The 21,988-nt window shown below is 37.8% G+C and overlaps 1 protein-coding gene across 2 annotated transcripts; it reads left to right on the forward strand.

The window, feature by feature from the left end:
- On the forward strand, positions 1 to 20,873 carry EMF2 (VEFS-Box of polycomb protein). Of its 2 annotated transcripts, none has more exons than XM_077379199.1 (23): positions 1 to 186; positions 2,178 to 2,284; positions 2,389 to 2,531; positions 6,937 to 7,090; positions 7,226 to 7,281; positions 7,356 to 7,470; positions 7,640 to 7,799; positions 7,890 to 7,958; positions 9,697 to 9,836; positions 10,168 to 10,230; positions 10,360 to 10,481; positions 12,217 to 12,281; positions 15,508 to 15,560; positions 15,681 to 15,734; positions 15,816 to 15,875; positions 16,292 to 16,338; positions 16,453 to 16,670; positions 16,769 to 17,042; positions 17,190 to 17,238; positions 17,671 to 17,754; positions 17,986 to 18,065; positions 18,606 to 18,695; positions 20,490 to 20,873. In XM_077379199.1, exons 3-23 carry the CDS (start codon positions 2,497 to 2,499, stop codon positions 20,611 to 20,613), a joined length of 2,112 nt encoding a protein of 703 aa, XP_077235314.1. In that variant the 5' UTR covers positions 1 to 186; positions 2,178 to 2,284; positions 2,389 to 2,496; the 3' UTR covers positions 20,614 to 20,873. The 2 variants fall into 2 exon arrangements, with proteins under 2 accessions (XP_077235314.1, XP_077235315.1); XM_077379200.1 differs by having other exon boundaries at positions 2,242 to 2,284.
- The last annotated feature ends 1,115 nt before the right edge of the window (positions 20,874 to 21,988 follow it).

Raw genomic sequence — 21,988 nt, forward strand, 5'->3', positions numbered from 1 at the left:
TGGATATATTGACATCAATACCCTATCTCTTCGCCTTCTGTTCCGTGCCCGTATAAATGGGGCACCTAGTAGGTAAACTTCAGAAGTCCTCTTCCCCGCTCCGACATTTGCTTTTTGGTCCGTTTTAGGTGTCATATTGCAAATACCCTGCGATTTTCGGACCCCTCAGCTAGGGTTTAGGCTGAGGTATGGATCAGATCGCTTCTTTTTGTTTTATGATTTTAGAGCTAGATCTGATAGTTTAGATTCTTGTTCAATGTTTCTACTTTTCTTCCTTGTTTTTTTTTTTTTTTTTTTTTTTGGTCTTATTGCTTATGAAATTGTTCTTCTTTTCATCGGTGAAATTATTTGTTTGTATCTTGAGATTTTGTCTTAGTTTTAAGGAGTTTGTCAAGGGATTTCATGCTGCATCATAAGGTTTTTAAGATTTCTGTTTTGAGGAGTTGACTAAATATTATATTCTGAACTTGAGAACTTTTGAAACAAAGAGGCGTACTCAGAAAGATTTGATTTTTAGTTGCTTTTGGGATGGCTCAAGACTCGTATGATATTTTTACTTAGATTTATCATAAGAGAAACCACAGCACAGCTAGACTGTCCCCTCTTGAAAAACTTCTTATTCAATGATCCTAACCCACTCATTCTTTAAGGACTTCCTCGTTCTACGATCCTAGATGGATAGCGGTCCAACCTCTTATTTCCTATCAAAATGCTCAACTTTTTTTTCCTAGCTTGCTCCCAAAAATGGACTTTGTTGCAATCCCAAAGAGCCCCTTTGGTCGTACTGTGCCAAAATTTAAACTGATCCATCACCGTTATTAAATTGTGTTCAATGATGTCCCAGGATTCCTTGAAGAAACAGAGGGAGACTCTATTTGGACCCGGTGCCTCGTTTTTGTTTAAGCTAGATACGGCAATTCACTCCGTTTCTTTAGTGACACGAAATTCAAGAGGGTGGCATCCTCTCTAGGGATTTGTGGGAAGTCTCCAAATATTTATGGTCTATTCCCCGACTTAGATTTGGACATTTTAGAAAATTAATTAACAATTTCCTCCACAAGACCAACCCTAGCTTCTAGGGATGGGAGAGAGATAAAAGAAAAGAAGAATGTGGGAGAATGAAGAAGAAAAAAGAAAAGAGAAGAGGACAGTAGGGGAGAAACAAGAGGAAAAAAGAGGAGAAGAAGAGAATAGGAATACTTGCCCTAGCCCTCACAATGCCATCCATATTTTTTTTGCTAGTTTTAATAAAGGACTCCGCTGATTTGACCAGGCCAAGTGAATGCTCAGCCAAGACTTCCGATTTGCCATGGCCGAGTTTTGGCCCACATCCGCATTTTGAAACGTCAGACATAACCACATGTATAGGAGTATGGTGGGAGGCTAATAGTTCTGCAGATAAACTGGCTATGGAGGGTGTTGGGAGCCTCGGGATCTCCTAGTGAACAGTTGCCCAATCTTGTGTAGTAAATAGTAACATGTTGTGAAATAATATATAGCTATGGCTTCTACTACTACAAAGTTGATTTGGATAAGGCAATTACTTTAGGATATTCATATGTATTCAAGGGGAAATGTGAAGTTGTACTGTGACAATCAAAGTGCAATAGATTTGTCACAAAATCCAGCATTTCATGCCAGAATGAGACACTTAGAGATTGCCACTTTGTTAGAGAAAAAGTAAAAGAGGTTAGATAGTTTCTATTCATGTCAAGCAAAGATCAAGTAGCAAATATCTTCACAAAAGGTCTCACAGGGAATATCATTCATGTTTGACTGATAAGCTGTACGTGTTCAGTGGAACAATTCAGCTTGAGGGGAATGTTGTAAATAACACAGTCCCATAGAGTTATTGTGTATATCATTAATTGCATTTTACTTGTATATTTTTCCGGATTATTTTGTGTACTAGTATGCCTTGCACATGCAACTGGTTGGTGACTCTGATACCATCCTTTTACCACACACAGTAGTTACGTTTTACTACACAATGAGCCAGTTAGCCCTCTTCCAAATTGAATGTTAGATAGTCATTGCCTTCTCCCCACATCAAGCTTTTATGGCCTACGAGGCTAAGACTATTGATTCATGGCTAGTGAATAGCATTATATTTACTCGCATGTTGCTCTTCTTTATTGATACCGTTATGCTTACCATCTTTTCTGTACGCATGGCAGTATGATAGCAGATTTACACTCTGAATTTGTCCATTCTTTGAAATCCAACGCTGTTCATTTGCAGCAAGAGTTTCCACTTGAATTCAGCGAGTTCGCAATTGGAGCAGGTTTGAAATTTCAAATTGTACATCTTAGCTGTTATTCACTGACATATTTTGATAAGGTTAGAAGAGCAATGAAGTTAATGTATATTTGTACATTGTCTCATCAGAATGCCAGGCTTTCCTTTGGCGGTTTGTGAAACTACTGTTTGCAACTTGTTTTGGGAAGGTTGAGAAAGCTATGAAGCTACGATATATTGGGACATCATACTGTCAGAATGCCAGGCTTACCTTTGGTGGTCCGTGAAACCACGTATGCTTGCTTTCTTCTATTCTCCAATTATGATGTTTTGTATCTATCGGACTGATACTTTCATGTAATATTTTCCAGTGTCATACCATGTCAAGGTAATGTCTCATTACCTGTTTAGCTCAATCTTCGACAGTTGTCACCCATGGCTTTCTCTCATTTAACAAATGTGCAGAAAGTTTTATATATATATATATATATATATTTGTTTTCTCATAAATGTTGAGAATTTTTTTTTTCTCAATTCAGACACACATTTTATTCATAAAAATTTTAGATGACGATTTACAGTACCACATATTAGTGCTACCAAGGATTTTCATTTTCTTGTCAATTCAGACACTCGTACACACATTTTATTCATAAAAATTTTAGATGACGATTTACAGTACCATATATTAGTGGAAGCATGAAGCACACTTATTAAGAAACGAACAAAAAATGGAACCAAACAATGGATATAAATGGATTCTTGACAAGGTTGTGAACTTTGACCTTTCACTAACAATCATTAAAATGTTTGCTTCATTACTAGACCCATCATGGATATTACAGGATGTGCACATGGTTCCCGATGACTGGGAATGGTTGGTTCAACCTTGATATCTGTATTCTTAGCTTTATTTAGATGAACTCTTTTGAAATAGACTTGATATGTGGCTTCTGACAGTAAAAAGATGATTCTCTTGCATACAGGTCTACAAATATGTCACTGTTCAAAACTGTCATCCTTGATTTGACACTGCAAAAATAGTCAATGACAGATTGCCAATAAGGAAATAAAGACGATTCTAGTTTAGCAGCTGTTTGCTAGCTGCTGCCATGTAGATTGTAACTTACATGTGTGAAAGAACTGAAATTGTGTGGGGTTGAACCTCATGCATTGGCAGGTAAAACATTAGGGCTTCAATGCTTAGGTCACGGATACCATAACTGTATTTATAGGATGCCCTCACTAGTTATGATATATATTCTCCTTTTGCGTAAAGCTTCCTGTCAATTGCCAATTAGTAGGGGAAGTTCATTGCTCATATCTCTTGCCGGGAATGGGAAATACGATTCCACCTCCTCAAACTTCTTTGTAATCAAGTAATAACCTGCCTCAGTGTGCTTTGTAAGGTCACGAGGACTTAATCATAAGGAATGTGAGTTGTACTAGTTTTGCCACCATAGAATTGACAAGTAAACTCTGAGAATAACTGCAGATTTACTGTCCTAGGAGTCTGGTCATATGTAGTTTGCTTCTTTTCAGATATGCCGTCCGCTTATTTGGATTTCTTATAATCAATTATTAGTGATGTGGCAGACTCGCCCCACGTCGGTGGCAGCGGTGCTCCCTCGAGGGGGGAGTGAGGGCCGTGAGGCTTGGTCTTGATTTGGGCCTCCACGTGGCTTGGGCGGTGTACAAGAGTTAGGATCCTAAGCATGCTAGTTTTCCTTTGCTGGGGGCTTGTCATGTTTTTTCTTTTCTTAAGCTTTTTTCATGCAGGACACACTGCCTTGGTAAAGAGGGGTGCAATTTTGAAGAAATGCGAGGGGGACATCGATCCTAGGTCGAATAAGGTGACATTTCTCTAAATCTAGAGTCACCACTTAGGGAAAACAAGCCCTAGCCCCCGAGTGTGACTCTGCCTTTAATAGGCCTTTCCAGTCTGGGTAAAGGGGCTTGGGTACCGAGCCGAAGGTGTTAGGCACCGGCCCCATCCGATCAAACGAGTAACCCTTACTCAAGGAAAAATATGCCTTATTCATCTTACGCGCGGACTAGTGCACTTGAAACTTTGGTTTTGTCAAAACTTAAGAAGAAGGTGCGAATGTTTTGGAAAAAGGGGGGGATCGATAGAGACATTTTCAGGTGGCTGCCCTTGGACCTTGTCCAATTGACTCACTGGTAGGGGGCCGATGAGACGACCATCCGAGACAATTGGCCTTAGGAGGTCCGACTGGCTTCTCCCCCTAGGGGTGAGCCTAATCAGACCAGCTCCTTGCGAGTCCAACTTTCTTTTCACAATCCCCAAATAAGACAAATTTTTGAAAACAACTTTTTAACAAAAGGGACATGCCTGTTGGGTGCAAGGTTTGCACTGGTGAAATTGAGGAGCGAACGCTCTTGACTCTATTGGGTTGTTGTGGCCAATGTAGTTAGGGGTGTTCATTATTTGGTTATAACCGAATAACCGAACCAAACCGAATTAGTTTGGTCGGTTCGTTTTTTTCTTTTCGGTTATTTTTTTTGGAAATTCGGTTAATTCGGGTTCGGTTTCGGTTATCTCAAAAAAAATAAAAATCGGTTAACCGAATAATCGAAATTATGGATAAAAACCATTATTTTTCCAAAAAAGTGCTATATGTCCGTAGGATGATCAAAACCGTCCATTTGATTTATCACAACTTAATTAGGTTGTGTTCAAAAAATCATTTCGATAGGATGATCCTAGCCCTCCGATCCAAATCAAGATTTTGCATTTTTTCCTCTTTTTCTTCCACTATTCGGTTATAACCGAATAACCAAATTTTTAATCGGTTCGGTTTTGGTTATCGAAATTTGATAACTGAAATTATTTCGGTTATCAAATTTCGGTCTATTCGGTTTGGTTATAACCGAACGAACACCCCTAAATGCAATGGTGGTTGCATTGACAAGAGAGACTTTCGGAGAGAGCGCCAGTCCAAACCCTTACGAGGCTGAAGCCAATTGGGCGACTCTATCCTCACTCTTTGTTGGGAACTATGAACCGAAGCAGGCATTTATACTGTGAATGAAACAAACAAAGAAAGCAGATAGAGATGGACCTGTACCGACGCTTGGATTACTTCTGAATTACACTCAGACCGTCGGGCGGCGAAATCTCTAGAAGGATCCACAGAGCCCTATTACGTACTTCTCGAGCTAGTGGGGATTCTTTTGTTAAGGGAAGGTGTGGGATTCTTTTGTTAAGGGAAGGTGAAGGGTATTTTTGGCAAGTTTTTTGTCTTCTTTATTTTCTCTAAGCTCAATTCCTCTCGTTGGCTTTTTCTAATTACCTTTCTCTCTAACTGCTTTTAGACCATCTTTAATGAAGGGTTTTGATCCCTATTTATAGCAGTGTGAGAGGAAGGCAAAACCAGAAATGCCAAGCCGTTTGATCTGCCACGGCTGCTGTCCGATCGGCCGGTCAGACATTTTAGTTTTGCCTGGGAAAACGGGTGGCAATTAGCTAAAGGCCGCAACTGCCCAGTCAAAAGGGAGCTTCCTGCATGCGCACCGCCCATGGGCGGTCCCCACCGATCAGATGCACTGACCATGGGTGGTGATCGATTTGTCAGAAAAGGCTTTTCAGTTTTTTGCCAGAGTGGGCAGGCAGTGGTTAAGTGAAAGCCGCAGCTGTCCTTCCCAAAAGGGAGAATCTTGCACTCGCTCTGCGCATGGACAGTGCTGGCTGATCGGATGCACGGACCATGAGCGTGGTTGATCGACCAGTGTCCGAAAAAGTTGGAAATGATTATGCTTCGTTTGGTTGCTAGTAAAAAACAAAAATCCAATAGTGGAAAAAGGGAGGTGCCATCACCATTACCTTGGAAGTCTCCCATGTAATTTTCTAGGTAATGGTGCTCTCTCTTTCTCTCTCTTCCCTCTCTCTCCACTCATAATGACATCCTTGTCTAATAAATGCTTGTCCCCTCCCTTGTCTCCTCCCTTTTTCCACAAAAATTCAATGGATTTTTTTTTTACTTGAACCAAACGAAGCCATAGGGTGACAATTTTGGAAATGTCAGGGGATGGTGCATACTAGGCCAGGTGCTGGCGGCACAGCCCATTGGCGGTGGGATCCGATTGGCTGCCTCGGAGATCCTTGCTCTTTTTCCGTAATTGAGGGAGTTTTTTTAAATGCATTCCATTTTCTTTTTTTTTTGTTTCCTTGAAAAGTATTTTCTTTAGTGAGTTAAGAGTGTTTTGTGGTCGAGGGGTTAATATAGTGGTTGTATGGTGCTTTTGTACAAGCTAATTTTCTTTCTTTTCTGCCCAACTACAAGAGTTAAAAAAATTGATGTAGGTTCACTAAATTCTTCTCAAATCAGGTCATATGTTGTTGACTGCATCGCGGGAGATATATTTTAACTTTTTGCAGGGTATAATAAATTCTAAATGATCGCTTGTACAATCCAATATTCGCTTTGATGTTGGGTAGGAGCTTGTAACTTCTCTTTGGTTACACTCAATTGCTTTATTTATCATCACATCAATTCATTGTCAAGAGTACGATGGTTTCTCTAAAAGAGCTTATGCTGCTTGCATTATAGTCTTTCTTGTTAAATATCAAAACAGGGATTAAAACTTTCTTGTATAAAAGTAACATATGAGAATTGGTGAGTAAATATAAGTTGGTACTTCTTGATGACGTGCATGTTCCTGGAATCTTGGTTACAGTTGCAGCCATTCTAGGACTGTTGATCAAATGTGTCGTCAAGATTCTCGAGTCCATTTGTCCGCAGAAGAGGCAATTGCCGCTGAAGAAAGTCTCTCAATTTATTGCAAGCCTGTTGAACTCTATAATATTCTTCAGCGTCGTGCTTTACACAACGTAAGTTCTTGTTGTTAATGTGATACCAAAAGCTTGTAGTATGAATTTCATATCCTTTTCCTTGTTCTGTTTTTTATTGTATTTTCTTTGGATTGAATCTGATGTTTGATTTGGGCTGAATTTCTGTTGCTGCAGCCATCATTTCTCCAGAGATGTTTGCACTACAAAATACAAGCGAAGAGAAAAAAGAGGTACTTTTTACTTTTAAAGGGAGTAAATTCTGTTCCTTTTGTGGCCCTTCTGTTTACATTGTTTGAGTTTGTAGAATTCAAATGACCATATCACTTTCTGCGAGTTTAAATGATGGAGACCAAGCGCAGAACATGTTACCTCTGTATATCCTGTTGGCGAGACCTGTTTCTGATATTACAATGACAGAGGTATGTCATTGTCAAATGTTACATCTGTTTGCAAGTGCTGATTGATGCCGTATGCTATGTACAATCTGGTTCTTGTTTTTTTTTTTTTTTTTGAATGGCTACTGAGCTAATCTGGTTCTTGTTTTCCTTTAAAGATTTGTGACATTTCTCTGATGTGGTTGTACAACAGCATTCAACAGTTTACCGGCTCAGCAGGGCATCTATTCTGACTGCTTTCAGTGATCTTGGGAAGAAAGATCGAACAGAGGCGACTTTTATTATCCCTGAGATTAAGAAGCTGTCAGCTGAAGCCAAAGCCAGCAATCTTACTGTATTACTTGTCAGCTATGGTATTCCCTGGCTTGTCGCAAGATTGTTTTTAAAGGATTTGACTAAGATTATAAAATTCATGACATGGTTTACTTCTAATTTTCTTGCAGGGGAAACAAGAAGTTGTTCTGGTGAAGCTGATTTGCTCAAAAACGACCTGGATGCTCCATCTTTTCCATGTAAGATTGTTTGGTTCAGAACTTATTTGGGAAATAGTTGTCTTTGTATTTTATACATGACAGAATATTTTCTTTTCCTGCACCCAAATTAATGTTTAATTTTGAGTGGGTCCAATAATCAGTTTCGGACTCTCAGTGGGTTCTCAAAATCCAAAATGAACGAGGCCTTAAATTCTTTTCCTTCATGTCTGGTTATGGTTATGACCTATGTCGCATGAGTACGGGTATGAGTGTTTGAATCTGACACAGGTATTGAGTGTCCGATTCGGCTACCCTCAGAAAAAACAATTCGTGGATTCAGAAATATATTTTAATCTATTGTAATTTGATTTCTTTAACATGTTAATATGGTTATAATAGGTAATATATTGGGAATTTTAATAGGTTAAGTAACTATAATGTTTCATTTTCATATAAAAAACTTACTATTAAAATATATGAAATAAAACTCAAAACATGTGGTGGCTGTAAATATGTTGTAGTATTTAGAAAAAAAATAGAGAAAAGAGATCTAGAAATGTCACAGTGAATCCTAAAGTATTGGAATCCGACACGTGTTCGCATATGTCACCCTTTCAAAAGAATCCATGTATGATAGCAAATGAGCTATTATCTAATATTGGTATAGGTAGGAGTAGGAGGAGCTCTACTGTACGTGCATACATATCTACTGCCTTCCCATAACTTCATGCATGGGGTATAAAATTTAGAATTTCGAGGAATCAAAATGAAAATACAAAGAAAGATCTTACTCTATCAAAACAATAGCTCGATCATATCTCAGCAGAATTTCTGAGGAAATTAAAGAAAATTTTTGAATGGCCATTGTTTTATTCATCGAGGAGCTTTGTTGTGGAAGCCTTTGTTGCAGTAACTCATGAAGTTTTCACTTTTCAGTTCTTCAATTCAATTCCAAAAAATGAACTCATGAAGTTTTCACTTTTCACTTCTTCGATTCAATTCCAAAAAATGAACATTTGTGCATTCTCTTCATTAAAAGTGCAGGTTAGAAGAGAGAAATGTACAAATTGAATCACCAGATAAATAAAATAAAGATTCGAAACACCATTCAAAGGAATTCAATGATTAGTACGTGACAAATTTGTTAGCAAAAAATTCGTATTATAATATTAAATAACTAATTTTTTTTAATGGTATGTTATTGAATGACTAATCATGGTCGTTTCTATTTAACTTTAATGGATTTGGGTGAAAAATAAATAATTGGCTATAATTAATAAATATGAATAATTAGCTATTCTATTATTCACTAATTTGTTTATAATTTTGATATAAACGGTACAATTTGTATGATTCAATTTCAACCCCTTTTACGATTTATGATTCGATTCCAATTTTCAAAACATTGGATAAAACTCAAAACATGTGGTAGTTGTAAATATTTGCAGTAGCATTTAGAATAAAAATAGATAAAAGAGGTCTAGAAGTGTCGCAGTGAATGCTAAAGTATTGGAATCTGACACTTGTCCGACACGGATACGTCGCTGGGGATCCATGTAACATAGGTTATGATTGTTGGTATTCTGAACTGGATCAGAAACTGGCAATTTATCACAACTTACTTATTTCAGTTTAGTGAACATGCATACACACACACATTTAATCATATATAACTGCAACCTTGTTAATTTTGGGATTCCCCTTTTGATTTATTTATTTATTTATTTTGGGAAATGAGGATTCCCATTTTGATAATCTAACACATCTGGTGTGGCAGCAAAATATGAAGGATATTGCCTTTGGGGCAGGTTACAAATGGACTCTCTCTATTCGTCTTGGGCAAAGTGTGCAACCTTGAGTTTGGGGCATAGAGCTGAGATGCTGTCAACTATTGAGATGCAGTCCAGTTTTCTGGAGGTATGTAATTAATAAAATGCTATCAGTGGGCTGGCTGCATGAACAATGTCCATTCACTTTTTGTAGTATATTGTGCATTGGGACATCTCTTTTTCGCTTTTGGAGAATTTTTGAATTATTCTAAATTGTGATTGTATGCCTCTTGGATTTTCCTTTTACTTCTGCAGTCTGGATAAAGATCATTTATTTCATTTTCATTGCCTTTGTATGATTCTATACACTCAAGTGTCATGGGCAACTGTTATCCGACTTAATTGGGTTTGTATTAGATGGAATTGGTTATAGTTTTAAAGAAGATTTATTATTTAATTGCTGTTATTATCTTTTGCAGTCTCGTTGTTTGGATGATGATAATTGTATAATGTTCCAGTTTCCTCATAACTCAGGAGGCAAGGTGAGTTCATGCCACTGGTGTTTCATGTTTTTAGTGGATATAAATTTCCTTCTTCAATCTCTAATGCGCTTTCACAAAATACTGGGGTATTGGTTATTTTTAATCACTGAAAGTTACCTTATGTTGAAGAGTTCATCAAGGCGAGTACAAGTGAATATTTTGGCACAAGAGGTCGGACCAATGGAGAAATCTCCTTATGATTCTTACACGTATGATGATGTTCCTACATCATCGCTCTCACATATTATCAGGTCAATTATGTATACATTCTCTATGTGCTTCTTCACGAACTTTTAGATGCCATCTTGTCATTTTCTAACTAAACTGGTTATTTCGGATGGATTCATAACATGTTCAGGTTGGTTCCTTTTTATTCTTTCACCACTAATGATTTGGTATTTTAATTTCTAATAGCTATATATAGTTTTTATATGTTGTTCGCACATACTTGCACATATTATTTTAAATTGCAGTGCGGCCCACATGGTTGCATGATTGAAACTGTTGGGAAAGTTGCCTTATTTACCTTAACTTGTGTGGGAAAGCAGACCGAAAATAGGAAACAAAGACTTTTAGGTTTTTGGAAACCTATGCTATAAAAGGAGAATCGTTTTTCTCTTTTGGCCAGCGGAGAGTCTCTTTGAGTGTCTGCTGCAAACAGGAGAAGAGAGAGAGAAAGAGAGAAGGAAAGTCAAGGGGGAGAGAGAAGGAGAAAGGGTTTGTTCTCTGGGTTCTCTCTTGTGGTTTTCTCTTGGCTTTTTTCTCGGGTTACTCTCGGTGTACAGTCTTGGGTTGAGAAGCAAGAAAAGGGTTGCGGGTTTGTGGGTCTTGGGTTTTAATCCATTGTAATCCTTTATATTGTTTTTCTTATAGTGAGCCACATAAGATATCCACGGATGAGCTTATTGGTGATGACCTTTTGGAGGATTGTCATAGATTGGTACTACCGACAGTCATCACGCAAGCCCAAGAGGAGTACATTGCCATTTTCTCATCTTCTTGATTCTCAAGAGAGGTTCGCGTTTTTATGGTTCTGCATTGATGATTTCTTCTATATCGCTACGCTCGTGTTCTATTCCACTTTCACAGATATCATGAGCGTTATATGGCATTCGAGAGTTCAACAGATTGTGATTCCTACTGCTTGAGTGGATCGTCTACATATTTGATATAGGCAGACTAGAACTAGAGGGTGAGCTCTTTTCAAGAGAGGGAGAATGATGCGCATTGTAGCCCCAATAAGAGGCATATTTGCCCATTAGGACTTTTAGGAATTTATTCCCATGTTTTTTAGTTTCTAGGATTTTTATTTCCATGGTAATTAGTTTTAGGGCTTTTATTTTTCATGTTATTTAGAATTAGGGAATTTATTTATTTTCCATGGAATTTTATTTCAATTGCCTATATAAGGCCCTCATGTATTAAGGATTATTAGTTTTTGAATAAATAAGATCTACAGAGCTTTTTCCCTTAATTTTCTCTTCTCTCTTCTTCTTCTTCCTCTCTTCTCCTTCTCTTCTCTTCGCCTATTCTCTTCTTCTCCTCTTTCTTCTATTTGTCTTCCCTGGCCTACATCAGTTAGTGCATACGTGTGCAATTTGGCTCTACTTTTGTGGTTCTTGTTTAAAAGTTCTCTTAACTCCTTGGTTCAAACTTATTGAATGATGGAATTCTTTGAATTGATCAACTGTGATAACATTTTGATGAAATGTTCTTCATGCAATAAGTGCCCTTGGTCTATATTTTTAATTTAAAACTGGCGTAAATTTTTTTTCCACATGTTGGAAATAAACATTTATTTAAGTGATTCATTTTCTTATTATATTTCCAACCCATTCATTTTTTGTTGAAATGTTTATTTTAGTGATTCATTTTCTTATTATCTTTCCAACCCATTCATTTTTTTGTTTAAACTCCAACACATTTGTCTATTATGTCATAATTTTAAATATGTCTAATCTAATTTATTCTCTCTTTATTGTCTAGATTGAGAACAGGGAATGTCATCTTCAACTATAGGTACTATAACAACACACTGCAGAAGACTGAAGGTGGGTCGACATTTCTTTTTAAGAATTCTCTTATGTGATACATATAATACACACACACACACACACGTACACATAAGTGTCTCTCTCTCTCTCTCTCTCTCTCTATATATATATATATATATATATATATATATATATATATATATATATATATATGTGTGTGTGTGTGTGTGTGTGTGTGTGTGTGTGTGAGGAAAATGATTGTGAGCTTGAAGCTCATATAGTTTATATGAGCTTGAGGGCCCAAACACATGTGGGCCCACATTTTTAGGATGATCCAAAGCATTCATTTGAAAGGCCCTTACATAGATAGGGTGTGTACAAAAAATCAGCTCCATAGGATCATCCTAACCCATCCAAAAGTGGAGGGCAAAATGGACAGACACCATTTGCCACAAATCTGCCCATTTTTGCCCTCCCCTTTTGGAGGGGTTAGGATGATCCAATGGAGCTTATTTTTGGTACACACCCTATCTATGATGGGGCCTTGTAAATGAATGGTTTGGATCACCACAAAAAATGTGGGACCACATGTGTTTGGGCCCTCAAGCTCATATAAGCTATATGAGCTTCAAGCTCACAATCATTTTCCTCATATAGCTTATATGAGCTTGAGGGCCCAAACACATGTGGGCCCACATTGTTAGGATGTGGGCTCATATAAGCTATATGAGCTTTAAGCTCACAATCATTTTCCTCTATATATATATATATATATATATATATATATATGAGGAAATGGTTTGTGAGCAGCTACTCAGATAAGCTTATCTGAGCAGGAGCTTACAAACACATGTGGCCCCACATTTTTTGGGGTGATCCAAAGCATTCATTTGGAAGGCCCTTCCATGGATAGGGTGTGTACCAAAAATCAGCCCTATAGGATCATCCTAACCCTTCCATTTCTGGAGGGGAAAATGGGCAGATTTGTGGACAAACAGTATTTGTCCATGTTTCCCTCCACAAATGGACACCCTAAGATGATCCAGTGGAGCTGATTTTTGGTACACACCCCATCCATGATGGGGCCTTCCAAATGAATGCTTTGGATCCCCCCAGAAATGTGCCCCCCCCCCCCCCCGCCCCTATGGTTTGTGAGCTCTGCTCAGATAAGCTTATATATAGGGAATTGCTAAGGTCCATTGCAATAGGCTTTTCGCGGCTGGTCTGTTGCACGTCAGACCAGCCGCGAAATGCCTATTGCGATGGACGTTAGCAATTCCCTTATCACCTCCACACTCTCTCTCTCTCTCTCTCTATATATATATATATATATATATAGAGAGAGAGAGAGAGAGGAAAAGGAATGTGCGGTCGACCACATATAAGGTTATGTGCGGTCGAGGGCCCAAACACATGGGTCCCACATTTTTTGTGGTGATCAAAACCATTCATTTGCAAGGCCTCATCATAGATAGGGTGTGTGCAAAAAATCAGCTCTATTGGATCATCCTAACCCATCCAAAAGTGGAGGGCAAAATGGACTGACACCACAAATCTGCCCATTTTTGCCCTCCACTTTTGGAGGGGTTAGGATGATGCTATGGAGCTGATTTTTTTTACACACCCTATCTATGTAAGGGTCTTGCAAATAAATGCTTTGGATCATCCTAACAATGTGGGCCCACATGAGTTTTGGGCCCTCGACCCTTGGTGCGGTCGAGCGCACAATCTTATTCCTCACACACACACACACACACACACACATATATATATATATATATGAGAAAACGGTTTCTACACACAAGTGTAGATAAGTTATCTACTCACTAGCTTAAAATACAGTGGAGGGCATATTGTTTGGGTGATCCAAAACATTCATTTGATTGGCCCTCACATAGATAGGGTATCCACAAAAAATCAGATCCATAGGATCATCCCAACCCTAAGATTTGTGGAGGTAAAATGGCCGTGTCCTTATATGAGGTGATCCAAAGCATTCATTTGATGGGCCCCCACATAGATAGGGTGTGCCCAAAAAATCAGCTCGATAGGATCATCCTAACCCTATGAATTGTGGAGGCAAAAATGGACGTGTATAAGCCTGCACAAATTTGTCCATTTTTTGCCTCCACAGTTCATAGGGTTAGGATGATCCTATCGAGCTGATTTTTTGGGCACACCCTATCTATGTGAGGGCCCATCAATGAATGCTTCGGATCACCCAAACAATGTGGCCCCAACTGTTATTTTAAGGTAGGGAGTAGATAAGTTATGTACTCCAGGGAGTACCTTCTCTTCTCTCTCTCTCTCTCTCTCTCTCTCTCTCTATATATATATATATATATATATATATATATATATATATATATATTTATATATTTATTGAGGAAATGAAGTATGTGCAGCTGCACAGGTAAGCTATCTGTGCATGCTGCACAAACCATAGTGGGGGCCACATTTTTGGGGGGATCCAAAGCATTCATTTGGAAGGCCCTTCCATGGATAGGGTGTGTACCAAAAATCAGCCCTTTAGGACCATCCTAACCCTGCCATTTATGGAGGGAAAAAATGGGCAGAAACAGTGTCCGTCCATTTTCCCCTCCAACTTTGATTGGGTTAGGATGATCTTATAGGGCTGATTTTTGGTACACACCCTATCCATGGAAGGGCCTTCCAAATGAATGCTTTGGATCCCCCACATAATGTGGCCCCCACTATGGTTTGTGAGCACATATAGCTTATCTGTGCAGCTGCACATTCTTCATTTCCTCATATATATTTACCTTATCACCTTTTGTTGCCGATTGTTTAACTCTGTCTTTTCTTTTTTTCTTTTGAATGGCTTGTTAACCTTTATCTTTCTACGAGTTAATTTTTTTATTCACTTTATGTACTGAGAATTCTGCATGTAAGACTTTTGTTCTAACCAATTGGTTTTTTATGGGTTTGTGTGTACGGAAGTTTTGTTTAACGTTGTCCTCTTTATGTATGTCATTCTTTATTTATTTTAATTGGTCCTTTGCTCATATAAAAAATCTGGGTCCCATTCCAGCATATCAAAGCTTTAATTGATTTGTTGGGAGCTTTTTCATGTCTACCTGTTACGATCTCCAGCTTGGCAGGCCTTATACAATTGTGTGGACTGTGGACTATGAGCTTTATCTTCTTTTTTCTTGTTTTTAAGAGTACTTTATATGGTTGAGGATGTTGAGTGTGTTTCAATCTTGCTCCTGTAATCTTAATGCTTTCAAGTTCTGACCCATTATGCGTTCCCAACTGACAGTTACTGAAGACTGCTCTTGTCCATTTTGCTTGGTGCAATGCGCAAGCTTTAAGGTGGAATCTACATTTGGTTATTGATAAGATTAATTTCAACGCTCAGGTGTTTCTGCTTATACACCTCAGAAGCTATATTTTGGTTTATAATCTATTTCTATTTCTATCCTTACTTTGCAGGGTCTGCGGTATCATTTAAATGCATCTCACGACCTATTCAATTTTGAGTTTTGGGTTGGTAAACTTTTCTAGTGGTATTTGGTCATTATGCTTCATGGACCATTCAGACAAAACATACGGGTACTTATTTTGCAGGTAACCGAAGAGTATCAGGCTGTGAATGTTTCTGTCAAAACTGATGTGTGGAGATCTGAGGTTAAAACTCTTATCTCTTTTAAATTATGGTTCTTGTTCGTTTGCTGTGTTTTGAAAGTGTGCATATAGAATTAATGAAGTCTGTTAAACAGACATAATTGTAGTAGTAATTTCTGTTCAGGAAAGACTACTTTTTTCATCTAGTATAAATTTGTTTAAAATGATCTTGTAGTAGTAATTCCCATTCGGATTTCGGGACATAATTGTAGTAAGCATGAAATTTTCGGATTTTGGTTTGAAAATTAATAAGCTTGAAGTCTGTTTAAGAGACATAATTGTAGTAGTAATTCCCGTTCGGATTTCGGCCAAAATTTGGTCATTTTGACAGAAATTGTAAAAATTTCGGCCAAAATTACTGAAATTTGAAAAAAATCTCCATGGTCCGTACTATTTATTTAAAAACCTCCCTTGTGTAGGTTGTTGCAGATGGAGTTGACCCAAGGTTACAGACATTTTACTTTGGGTAATTTCTAAATTTTTCCTGGTTCCTGATCACACTTTTGCTCTTTGAGAATAGGTTTTATATGGATAAATGTGCTTTAGTTGGATGAACTACAAGTGTCAATTGTATGGGCAGCTCAAAGCCCCACAGGCGTAGAAGATCAAAGAACCCAGTTCAAAATTCAAAGCACGTTCATCCGCATGCCTTGAACTCCCCTGAAGTAGCAAGGGAGGATTCTCATGAGGTCTATCTAGAAAGGGATGCAAGTACAAGTTTCTTTCACATGCCTGCTACAAACTTTTCAAAATATGCCGAGCCCGTAAATGAATTCTCTCTTCAAAGATTTGAGAATGGTGGGTAAACTGTAGTTCTTAGTAGCACAGTATGCCCTATTTGATCTATTTCTATCATTTGCCTTTTGGGGACTTAAAAATCAATGTTAATGGTTCAGATGTCAGTTCTAACAAAGATGAGGAAAAAACTTCCAAAGCATTTTCCAGGGAAAATCATTTCCATAAATCTGAAAGCTGTGGTCCAGAGAATCCTTGTTCCGTGGAAGCTGTCGCATCCAGCACTAATATCCCATGTCCTTGTGCTGCTACTGCTCAGGCCTCTGCTAGTAATGATTGCTCTTTGCATATGCCTGGAAGCAATCTAGCTCCGCCAGCGATGCTTCAATTTGCGAAGACAAGGAAATTATCAGCTGAACGAGCTGACCCTAGAAAGTAAGTTATTCCATCCCAGTTTCTATTAGGTTGTTTCAGTGCCTATTCTGAAGTCTATTTACCACATGTTCTAAAATACATGTGTTTCGTGTTGTTTCAATGCAATTTTCCCTAACAAGATTGGTTGATTGACTTATGTTTTTTCAGCCGTGCACTTCTACAAAAACGGCAATTTTTTCACTCCCATAGGGCTCAGGTGATAGATCACTATTATGCCCTTAGAAAATTCTGTTGCTTCCTTTATATGGTGCTTCTTTTTCCAGGATTAGGTGTGCTTTTTTTGGTTTGAGGCTGCTAACTCTCATACTAGTGCCTCATGAATATCCTATTATTTTTCCATTTGTACGCTGTTTTATATTGTTGTTATGAATCTCAAGTTTGGATGTATATTCTTGGAAATAGGCACTCAAAGGATATTCTTAGCCTATAATGAGTTTGTCTTCCTCAACAAGTTGCGACTACTTTTTATTTTATGTTTTATAGATTTAATTAGATTTCTATGTGAACATCTACAGCTCTCCATTTGTCATGATCTCCTTTCCATTTAATAAGTTCTAATAGGATTATCCCTTGCCTTGTTTTCGTGCACAATCATGCTGACAAGTTGGAATGTTAATTGTGCTTGAAGCCGATGGTATTAGATCAAGTATTGTCAGATCGTGACAGTGAGGACGAAGTTGATGATGACATTGCAGATTTTGAAGATCGGAGGGTACGATTTAGTTATTACATTGGATTTCCCGTCATCTTTTTTCCAATTGATAATATTACTGTTTCTTTTCTGATCCGCTGTCGAAAGCTGATCACCTAAAACATGTTCATGATTTAAAAATCATAATGATAAAATGAGATTTCCTTTGAAATCCTATTGTATGAAATTATAATGTGTGTCCTATTGTATTAAATTTAAATTATAATGTGATATGCCTATAAAATGTTGCAGATGCTTGATGATTTTGTGGATGTCACCAAAGATGAGAAGCAGATCATGCACCTGTGGAATTCATTTGTGCGGAAACAAAGGTAAACCCATTTACTTAATAAAATGAATTTCCTTTGAAATCCATTCACTTTTGTTGTCTGAGGAAAATAAAAGTATATGAGTCCATCTGATCTTGTAGGTTCCTCTTTTCTATTTTTCTCTCTTTGTTTATGATTCTCTTCACATATAGGAGATAGTAAGGAGTCTTCTTTACAACCAGTATTATGAATGGAGAAAATTGAAGTGAATATTGATAATGGTTTCATAACTCTTTATATTATCGGATCCATTGTTATTAGGTCGGTTGCTTAATTTGGAAGTAGTAACACATGGTCTTGTTTGTAATTACAATTGTGTCATCCAGAACATTGGTCAATTACAGAACTTTTATAGCATATCATATATTTCTAACAACTTAGCTTGCTGTGTGGCAGTATGTAGTGATTACTAAAACTACGTGTCTCTACAGATGTGCAAGACCACACATGTTTACTTTTCCAACCAGAAATTGTTTTTGTTATAGTGATTATTTTCTGATTTGTATTTTTTCTAAAGAAAAGGTTTCATTTTCTATGTTTCAGGGTGTTGGCTGATGGTCATATCCCATGGGCATGCGAGGCATTCTCAAAGCTGCATGGACAAGACCTTGTGCGAGCACCGGCTCTGATTTGGTAGTGATTTCTTCTTGCATAATATACACACGCGTGCGCGCGCGCACACATATATATTAGAAAAGAGTTCCTACACCCTAGTGTAGATAACTTATCTACAACCTAGCTTAAAATACAGTGGGGGCCACATTGTTTGGATGATCCAAAGCATTCATTTGATGGGCCCTCACATAGATAGGGTGAGCCCAAAAAATCAGCTTCATAGGATCATACCACCCTACGATTTGTGGAGGTAAAAATGGACGGGTATAAACCTTCACAAATATGTCCATTTTTTGTGATCCAAAGCATTCATTTGATGTGCCCTCACATAGATAGGGTGTGCCCAAAAAATCAGCTCCATAGGATCATCCTAACCCTTTGAACTATGGAGGCAAAAAATGGACAGATTTGTGAAAGCTTATACACGTCCATTTTTTACCTCCACAAAGCGTAGGGTTGGGATGATCCTATGGAGCTGATTTTTAGGGCACACCCTATCTATGTGAGGGCCCATCAAATGAATGTTTTGGATCACCCAAACAATGTGGCCCCCACTTTATTTTAAGCCTAGTGTGTAGATAACTTATCTACACTAGGGTGTAGGAACTCTCTCTCTGTGTGTGTGTGTGTGTGTGTGTGTGTGTGTGTGTGTGTGTGTGTGTGTGTGTATATATATATATATATATATGAGGAATGATAGATACGAGGGAATCCTTGCATAAAGAGCCAAAAAAGGGCTCTTGATTGGATCCACGTCATCAAATGTTACTGATTTTACTTTTTCAACCAATTTTAAATTGTAACTGAAAATGACGTGGATCCAATGAAGAGCCCTTTTGCGGCTCTTTATGGAAGGGCTCCCTTCTATCTATCATTGCTTTATGGGAGAAATTCAAATAATTCTCTCCTTTTCTCTTCTGCTATATATATATATATATATATATATATATATATATATATATATATATATATATATATATATATATATATAGAGAGAGAGAGAGAGAGAGAGAGGTCAGAGGAAAGTTTTCCTGGGTTATTATAGCTCAAATAAGCTTATCTGAGCTATAGCTCAAAAACACATGTGGCCCCACATTTTTGTGGGGATCCAAAGCATTCATTTGGAAGGCCCTTCCACGGATAGGGTGTGTACCAAAAATCAGCCTTGTATGATCATTCTAACCTAATCAAAGGTGGAGGGGAAAATGGACAGACAATGTGTGTCCATGTTTCTGCCCATTTTTTCCCTCCACAAATGGCAGGGTTAGGATGATCCTATAGGGCTGATTTTTGGTACACGCCCTATCTATGGAAGGGCCTTCCAAAGGAATGCTTTGGATCTCCCAAAAAATGTGGGGTCATATGTGTTTTTGAGCTATAGCTCAGATAAGCTTATATGAGCTATATAGCTCGGGAACACTTTCCTCATATCGGTATATATGTTCAACTTTGTCAAAGCATTATTGTCCACCCCCTGTTTTATAATTAAAACTAAGTTTATGAGAAGAGTATGTGGGGCACACTAACCAATTCTATTCTGAAATTCCTCTCTGTTTTCACCTTCTCTTTTCATACGAAACCACCTTAGAAACATAGATTGCAACTATGAAACTTTTTTCTTATAGGTAAGTATTGGATTGCAAATGATCAATCATATCTATGATAGTTCTATTACTTGCACATGTCGTTCACTACTATATTTGCTGTCGTAGCTTCTTAGCTACTATATTTGTATATTTCCTTGGTCATTACTTGTACATGCCTTTTACTATTACACTTGTTGTGGTATTCTTATGTGTATGTTCTGAGCAGGTGTTGGAGATTGTTCATGATTAAACTATGGAATCACAGCCTTCTCGATGCTCGTACAATGAACAATTGTAATCTAATTCTTGAAAGTTATCAGAAGGAGAGCTCGGATCCGAAGCAAACTTGACATAGAATTGTTTGGCCCTTGAAGAGGTCGCATAGCAAACGAAAGGGCGTCTAATTCACTAATCCCATATCCCATGCTGTATTCTGTGTGGGTTCATGTTATTTTTTGCCAGAAAAATGGGATTGTCATTCTTTTTATAGGTATAGAGAACGACGAGTTTCATTCTCAGGGATCAACACTGTTTATCGGCCTCATATTACTTGTATATTTCTCATGATATAAAGTAATTTATACAGGGTCGGAGACTGTTTCATCTTCTAGAGTAATTTTATAAAGTAATTTATGCTTTTATATCTTTTTTAGAGGAAATGTGAACCGGTTATTCTCGTTAATATGTGTGCACTGCTTTTTAGTTCTAGATTCTTGTGCCTGTTTTTGCCTCTTGTGGTTATTTTGTCATCAGGTAAAGCGAATTTATCAGAATTCTCTATTTTCATCGTCTTTATTGAGGTATCCACCTTCCTTGTGTGACCAGCAAAATCTGTGAGAATCCAATTATCTCTGGATTTTCGAATGTTGCCATTATGTTTTGCTATGGACTTTCGTAGAAAGGCATTTTGGGGCTGGCTTTTGCATGAGACAGCCACCTCAGATGAATAAATGAATAAGACAAAATCTGCTGAGAAATCAGCCTATGTTTAGAGGGTCTTGAAGTCATTTAGACGCACCATTGAAAACTTTAGACTAACATAGTTCTATGAAATTATCTTTGGACTTGAAAAGGGGCTTATGTTGAGGGAATCCTATATCTGAACCATGTAATGGAATATTAATTCCCCTTTATAAATATGAAACGATCGGAATGGCTTTTGAATTACAATTATGAATTAGGAATCATGAACTTAATAGAAGACTTATTTTTTATTAATTGACAGACTAACAGAAAGTTAAGTTGCAATAAGACTTGATGGTTGTAAAAACATGGTTTAGAGTGTGCCTGGTCGATCTCAATAATTAGTAGAGAGAGAGAGAGAGTCTCAGGTTTAATAAGAATACTTTTAAGTTTTTATGACAGCCCACACTCGTTCGGGTTCACTCGAGTTGAACCACTTTAAAATCTGGTCAAATTTTTTAGTTTTTGAACTCTGGTTTTATGTGGGACCTTTTTTTCTTGGATAACATATTACCAGAACAAAATTGATGAGCGACAGACTATATCCAATGATAAAAGGATTTAACGCGTACGTGTGGCTCTTTTGGCTTAAAGTCATGGGTTTGCTCCCCATTGACGCGAGTTCAATCCCTCCGGACTTACCCGATGCACATGGTTTATGGGTGATTGTGCGCATCCGTAGGGAATAGTCACACCCTAAAAATTGGCGTGGGGATACCCTGTGTCATAAAAAGAAAAAAACAAGGTCATCATTTAAATATG

Source organism: Tasmannia lanceolata, unplaced genomic scaffold (genome assembly GCF_043159265.1).
Source record: "Tasmannia lanceolata isolate RefF3 unplaced genomic scaffold, GAP_Taslan_0.1 ptg000005l, whole genome shotgun sequence".
Classification (NCBI taxonomy): domain Eukaryota; kingdom Viridiplantae; phylum Streptophyta; class Magnoliopsida; order Canellales; family Winteraceae; genus Tasmannia; species Tasmannia lanceolata.

Excerpts from the sequence above, each read along its gene's own strand:
- EMF2 (XM_077379199.1), top strand. The coding sequence starts at position 2,497 with ATGCCAGGCTTACCTTTGGTGGTCCGTGAAACCAC. Across the intron at positions 7,282-7,355 it reads CAAGCGAAGAGAAAAAAGAG|AATTCAAATGACCATATCAC; the intron begins GTACTTTTTACT and ends TTGAGTTTGTAG. Across the intron at positions 10,231-10,359 it reads CTCATAACTCAGGAGGCAAG|AGTTCATCAAGGCGAGTACA; the intron begins GTGAGTTCATGC and ends CTTATGTTGAAG.